Source organism: Eschscholzia californica, unplaced genomic scaffold (genome assembly GCF_041429995.1).
Source record: "Eschscholzia californica isolate CP2 unplaced genomic scaffold, dmEscCali1.0.p SCAF_2, whole genome shotgun sequence".
Taxonomy (NCBI): Eukaryota; Viridiplantae; Streptophyta; class Magnoliopsida; order Ranunculales; family Papaveraceae; genus Eschscholzia; species Eschscholzia californica.
This window is the reverse complement of record NW_028238309.1, coordinates 10,657,585-10,664,931: the sequence shown is the minus strand read 5'-3', so window position 1 is coordinate 10,664,931 and position 7,347 is coordinate 10,657,585. Positions and strand designations below refer to the sequence as shown.

The window sequence follows — 7,347 nt, the reverse complement described above, 5'->3', positions numbered from 1 at the left end:
GGTAAAATTCCTGAAAGCAAAATACTATCCAAATTTAGAGAATCCTGGTCCAGTAAAGAAACACCACTCATGGATTTGGAAAAATTTATGTAAATCGCTGAACCAAATAAACACCCTGAGCATGTGGGAGGTAAAAAATGGTGAAAATATAAATATTTGGAATGATGTATGGATCCCAAATAAAAACCTACCAATCACAAATCAACACAACTCAAATCTAACAAAAGTTTCTCAACTTATAGAAAATAACAAATGGAACGAAAATCTCCTACGAGACATCTTTGATGAAAATACCAAAAACTTGATAAAAACAATTCCAATCAATCAGGAAGGTAAAGATGAACTGAAATGGGCTTTAACAGAATCTGGAAATTTTACGGTCAAATCGTTATACAATCACCTGAGAAATATGCAACAAGGCGCTGCCGGTGAAAGGCAGAAAAGGAAAATACATAGGAAACAATATGAACTGCCACATATGCAATGACATTGAGACAATCGAAACACGCAATTCTTCATTGTCCGGTTGCCAGGAATATCTGGTTCCACTTTAATATCATTTCAGAAAACATAGAATCAATTAAAGATTGGATTTTCTCGTGGAACAATTCTACTTATAGGTGCAACAATCCAAAAAGAACACACTTTGCTACTATACTGTGGATTATATGGAAAACTAGATGCAATAGCTGTTTTCAAGGAACCAAAACCGAGACATTCAGCATCATCAACGCTATACAAAATTTCCCGGAAAATAATAATGAAATTATAAAGGAACATAATAAAGATACCGGAAAATGGTCCCCCCCAACAGAACCGTTCTTAAAAATCAATGTTGATGCCTCCTTCAAGACGATTGATGAGAGCATAGGCACGAGTCTAATTATTCACGATCACAAGGCAGCTTTCATTGAAGCTGCGGCCGCTTGCACTAGAGCTAGAAATAGTGAAGAGAGCGAAACTATAGCTATTTGCAAAGGTATGGAATGGGCAATACAAAGAGAATACAAGCACATTATCATCGAAAGTGACAGCTACAACCTCATACAACACATCAAAGATCGAAAGCATTTGATAAGGTGGCAATCAAAGATCCACATCCAGAACATTAGAGATATGACGAGAAGCTTTGAGGGTATCTCCTTCCAATATACAAAAAGAACGATGAACTCTCAAGCAGATGCTTTAGCGAAGTGGGCGAGAAGAAAGAAAAAAGGAAAGATATGGAAGCAAGTGCCTTATTTTCTTATTAAAAAGTACTGTAAGAATGTTTTAATTTAATTTATATATAGCATCCTATTTCAACAAAAAAAAAAGACAAAAAAGTGGCATAGAATAGTAGATAAGTTTAATGGTCTTGAAATTGGTCCCCATGATACTGAGCTTTCTGCTGCATGTTGGGTAGTACCTTCAGCCAGTGGCCTGACACTAAAACTAAAATTCAAGACAATAATTTTAACTGAGTCATTAACTACTTTTTATGCAACAAAGATGATTAAGTTATTAAAAAACTAAACATACCCGAAATGACGGCCAAATAAGAATGAAGAAATGGTTGTTTTGTGTGCTTGCCGAAAAGCAATCCTCCAGGATGGTTTTGTTGTCTCCTATCCGATACTATCTTGCACTTGAGCTAGAGGTAAAACACATAATAACATTTGCTAGGCGGAAAATATTTACTATCTTTTACCATGCTTTCAAGTTAACTTCCTTCCATCGAACTTCTCTATCTCGTATTTCGCCATCACAGAAATCCTCAAAATCAAAGCTCTGATACCAGTTTGTTATGACAAAAGGGGTTTGTTGTGATCGAAATCAAGTAATCCAAGAATAGCAATAGGAAATAACACAGATAACAAGAGATTTACGTGGTTCAATTGGTGAGACTTACTCCACGGCGACAATGGCGCGATGATTTGCACTATGATAAGCTAAACAAGTTACACAAGAAATTCGTGAAAATTCGACACAGATATCTCCTAGATTTTAGTTTATATAACCACTAAAACCTTAATCTCACCGCCTCACCGACCCTCTCTTTCTAAATCCGAAATACACATGGATACGATAACATTAATCACCGACATAAGTCCAGCTCCGCATTCCAGCTCTGTCTCGGAGTCCAGCTCTGCCTCGGAGCCTTGCTTCGCATACCAACTATGTCTCAGTAATTAGCTCCGCTAACAGGTCCAAAATGTGAACGGGTTGGTGGATCGTAAACCGGGTTAGATATCAAACCCGTATTCAAGATACTTTCAACAAAACTAGATCCTCACATGGTAAAATATCCAGTTGTAGACCATCCTGTTGAAGGACATCCGACCCAGTCAGAATCACAGTAACTAGAAATTAAAAAAGAGTTGGTTGCAGAAAGAAATAAACCTTTCCAAATGAAACCCTTGAGATAATGGAAAATACGATGACCGGCAGCGAGATGAGTATCAATCGTTTTTTGAACAAATTGGCTAAAATTATTAACGACATAAGAAATGTCAGGACGAGTGACGGCTAGGTAAAGAAGACATTAGTTATCAAACTCATGGAGACGTGTATCGAACTCGTGCATGCACGTGCCCCCCATAGACCCTACATTGGGTCCGCCCTTGAATGTAACTTCAAATAATGAAGTACCTACATAATAGAATACTAAAACATCACCAAACTTAGTTAATGAGTTTTAACAAATTTAAATCAATTTCTTACTGTCTGATTTCTTATTATTTTTTGTTTGAGAATTTTAATAGATAATATCTTTAACTAATAAATATACAGTATCTTTATCAAATAAAACTTGATATTCTCTTTAGTTAGATTGACAAACGTAGTCTAAACTTTACATTTTTGTAACAAGATATTATCGTTATTTAATAAAAATATATTTATTTAAAAATAAATACTCTTGTAATTAAAAAAAAAACTGTTTAACCGAATATTTATAAACTTTGTTTTATCAATTAACGAACTCGAAAATACACGAAACGAACATATTACTCAAATATTTATAACTTTTTAGTGACATTTGCTAAAGAGTAAAAAATAAACACTTTGTAATTAAAAATAATGTAAATACTCGCATAATTAGATTCGAGACTTCATCAGTTTTATTACTGCAAAGTTGGCCGGAATAAGCTAATGAAGGAAAAAGATGTACATATTTTCTTGTGATTTTTAAGTTGTTGAGTCCTGGCAACTCTAATATACAAGAATTTCTACCATATAATCTGGCCTCAAATACTGAAACATTACCAAACTCTTTTAGATGAGCCGTACCAAATAAAATACTTACATAATAACATATTAAAACATCACCAAACTCTAGTAATGAGCTTTAACAAATTTAGACCAATCTCTCTTAAAAAATAATTTTTTTTTTTTGTTGTAGAAAAATATACTAGCTCTTGCTTTCTCTTTTTTGTTTTATTTTTAGTTTGACGATGTAAATAGATAATATCTAAAAAAAAAAAAAGATAATATCTTTAATTAATAAATATATAATATCATTATTAAATGAAACTAAAGAGAATATAAATTATATCATTCTTTTTAGTTAGATTAACAAACCTAATCTGAACTTATGATTATTATAACTAGCTATCATTATTTAATAAAGTTATATTTATTAACTAAAGATAAATTTAACAAATAAATACTTTTATAGTTAAAAAAGTTACAAATTTTTAGTCGCATGTTTATAATTTTTCTTGTATTATATAAGGAACTCAAAAAATGCTCGTAACAAAAGTATTTATGGAATATATATTACTTTTTAGTCACAAGTAAATACTTTATTACTAAATAGTCAAAAATAAATACTCTTACAATTAAATAGGAAAATATTTCAGACGTATATTTAGATTTGGGACTCTATGAGTTTTAATAACTCGGTTTTGATTTTTTGAAAACGAACCAGATTTGAGATTTTGGTTTTGAAACTTATGTTTTCAATTTCAGACTTAAAAAATTCGAAAATGAAAGTAAAAATGACCTTTGTTGAAGAGGAAGTCTTTGGTGCTTCTTTGTTAAGTAGAAATATATTTCTTCTACTTTCACTTGATTTTCTCGTAGTGTGGATGAAACATAATCACAATAATAATCTTGAAAAAGTTAAACAAATCAGGAAAAGAATTGAATAATAATGTAATCACAACTAAAAGTGAAAGTTGGAAATTTGCAGAAACATAAATCATGATCAATTAACCTGCTTTGATATCATGTTAAATTCACGATTATGTGGAGATAGACATTGAAATAATTGACATGATAATGTAACGTGGTTTGGTCGAATAATCACGACCTACATCCACAGAGAAATAATTGTTTCATTTACAATCACCACAACTCGTGGGTTGATCGGTTACATTGGTTAGACATATCTCGATAATCTAACTCCCGGAACCCTCTTTTATTTATAGAGAAATTAAGATTTCCTAGTTTCTCATAACTAAACTAGGAAATGATATAAGATCTATTTAATATTACCATTAGATAGTTACCAGATATATCCTAAATATAATAAAGTAAATGTTCTTGATCTTCATATTGTTGATGTCAAAAAATGATCTTCCTTTATATCAGCATGAAACCGGGACTTGATGCATGACATCGTCCGTTATGATCGAATATTCTGTTTAGATGATTGAGATTCCTGCTCCTGCTCCTGCTCCTTGCTCCCGCTCCTTACGCCAACTCCTGCTCCTTTGAGGGAAAAACCTATAAAGGGTTCGAAAACCGCTCCTACGCTCAAGACAGTCAGGGTGTTCTTTGCAGTAAAAGATTGAATATTGATTGAACCTTTTGGGGGCGAGTTAAGGTAACTCAGTGTGAAGTGCTTGTGTCAGTTTGTCATGTGGAAGACGATAGGGGCCCTTTTATAGGTTGAAGTAGCCCGACTGTGATTAGACGGTCTAGATGAGGCAGCTGTGATCCTCCGGTAAGGGAAGTGTCCCACTGTTCGTGGTTAGGGTTTCCCTCAAAGTTATCTCGTATCTAGGATAAATAGAAGTTCCTAAGTTCAAGGATCATTCGTAGATATCATGTCGAGGTGATAGATCTTCTAGGAGATATTTCCTCCTTTGAGACTCTTGAAGTCCAAGCTTGCTTAAACACTTAAGATCTTTAACGGACTGAGATCTTTTAAGGAGATTTTCCGGGATTGAGTCGGTAAGCTATTGGGGTGCTTCTGCCTCCCCAGTTTTTGCGTGAGGCATCGACCTAGCTTACGTAAACCCCCCTCATTCCTTTAGAGATTCTAGAGCTGATTTGTTCGTGTTGTAGGTGAAACAGGGATGGTACCTCTTAACTTGTCCTGGACGACCTCCCAGTTAGGGTGTAAGTGGCAGAACATCGAGGGTTTAGTTGTTCTGCTGCCTTAAGCCGGGTTGACCCGTTGGACTTCTGGTTTATTCTTAACTTCCTGACGTCAGTCAACATCTGGACTCAAGGCCGGCCCAATCATTATTGAGGCCTAAAGCCAAGTCAAGAAATGGGGCCCCTTTACTATATAAGCAAAAATGAAGAGAATTTTTTTTTTATAATGTCTCTAGGAGGGATCAAACACTTGACCTCTACCTTATTACTAAAGATCTTAACCGCTGAGGTATTCCTCATGTCATGCAAACATTTTAGTTATAATTTTATTTAATATAAACAGACTACCCCATAAACTCGATGAGAGAGACCCTCGGGTAGGTTGGGGCCCAAAGCAGCCGATTTGGTTGCTTTGGGTCTGGGCCGCCCCTGTCTGGACTATTTATGCATCATCACATATATCTTGGAATATCTTTGAATATTCTGAATTCTTCTTGATCGTTAGATCTTGTCTTCTTGATCCGTCACGGACATACACGTGTTACACATGTATCTCAATTCTCAGACTCATCTTGATAGTCAGATATCTTCATTTCGATCCGTCTTATATCACGTATCCTATTAGCCCGACTAAATTTCGGCCGGTCCAGATCTAGTGAGAGAAAGTATTTGTCTCTCTCTCACTATATCTGGACCGCCCAAGTACCCCGCGCAGAATTAGGTCGGGACATTGACATGGCATAGTATCACGTCTGACATCTCATATATAAGTTTACGTAAAATGGGAGATTCGTTACAAATGAGAACATACTGGGATAGAAAGATCCAAAGAGAAATCCAAGGATCTAGGAGAGAAATTTGGTCAAAACTCTATATAAATTTTTTAATTTTGGTAAAAAAGTATCACTCAATTTTTCGAGTCTTCATGTAACATCCCATGTTTTCGATTAAAGAAATAAAAGACTACGGGTAGAAGAAGGACTGTTTGGCACTTATAAAAATTAAGTTAGGGTTCTTAGAATAATTGATGAGGGTTTAATTAGTGAGTTATACATGAGAGGGGCTGGTTTATGAGATATATTTGAATTAAGGACTCAAAAATAATTAAGTTTCATAGCCACCTTATTAATTGGCACATGTAGGGGTGGGAATTGGGCGGGTATGGGCGCTCATGGGCACTTGAAGCATCGGGCTGGGCGGGTCGGGCACAAAATTTCAATGGCTATTAGGGTAAGCGGGTTAATCGGGCGGGCAATTTTAAAATTTGCCTTGTCCATTACCCGCCCAAACCCATTAAGAAGCTCGGGTAATTCGGGTATGGGCGGGCGGGTAGCTGGTAATCTCATGACTTGAAAAAATTCACTTTTTCCTCTCCTTTTATAAAATCTCCAAACACCTTTCCTGATTCTAAAGAGACAATGTGAGATTAAAACTAGACATTATTTGTATTGTTTCTTTTAGGAATTTAATCTCACATTGAAAACTAATGAAGAATTCTCATGAGATATAATAAAACTTATCCCACTTTTTGTTCCCTCAAAGCCAAAGACTACTTCAGTATTCAACTAGGAATTCTCTTGGGCCACTGGAAATGCATTGGGTTCGTGTGATTGCCCTTAAACATATTTGTTTACCATCTCAACTAAGCCTAGCAACATGGACGGTTGGGCTTCATCAACCCATAAAGTTGATGTAATTTGGTTGGTTATCAATGGGTGAGCTTAAGTGGGTGCGGGCATGGGCGGGTGCGCGGGTAGAGGTTTTAACCCATGCCCGCCCACCAAAATTTGGCGGGCTGGGCGGGTTGTACTCGAGACGGGCGCGGGCGTCCATGGTCCTCGTTGGGCTCGGGTGCCCGTGGGCGGGTTCGAGCTTATGGGCAAAATTCCCACCTCTAGGCACATGGCATCCATTTATGTTAAACCCAAAATCAAAATTCCCTTCCCTGGTTACACGTGCCCGCCTCATGCAACAATTAGCCCCAACTTTCCCTTTCTTTTCAAACACAATTTCTAAGTGGCAGTACGGTTAAATGCAAAT

The 7,347-nt window shown here is 36.0% G+C and overlaps 1 protein-coding gene across 1 annotated transcript; it reads left to right on the top strand.

Annotated features, from left to right (window-relative positions):
• The first annotated feature begins 483 nt into the window (after positions 1-483).
• Positions 484-1,281, top strand: LOC147556149 (uncharacterized). Its single transcript, XM_086658587.1, has one exon. The coding sequence runs from the start codon at positions 484-486 to the stop codon at positions 1,279-1,281; it is 798 nt and encodes a 265-aa protein (XP_086514713.1).
• Positions 1,282-7,347: the final 6,066 nt, after the last annotated feature.

What these genes read in the sequence shown, in the direction of transcription:
- LOC147556149 (XM_086658587.1), top strand. Translation starts at nt 484, where the DNA reads ATGACATTGAGACAATCGAAACACGCAATTCTTCATTGTCCGGTTGCC.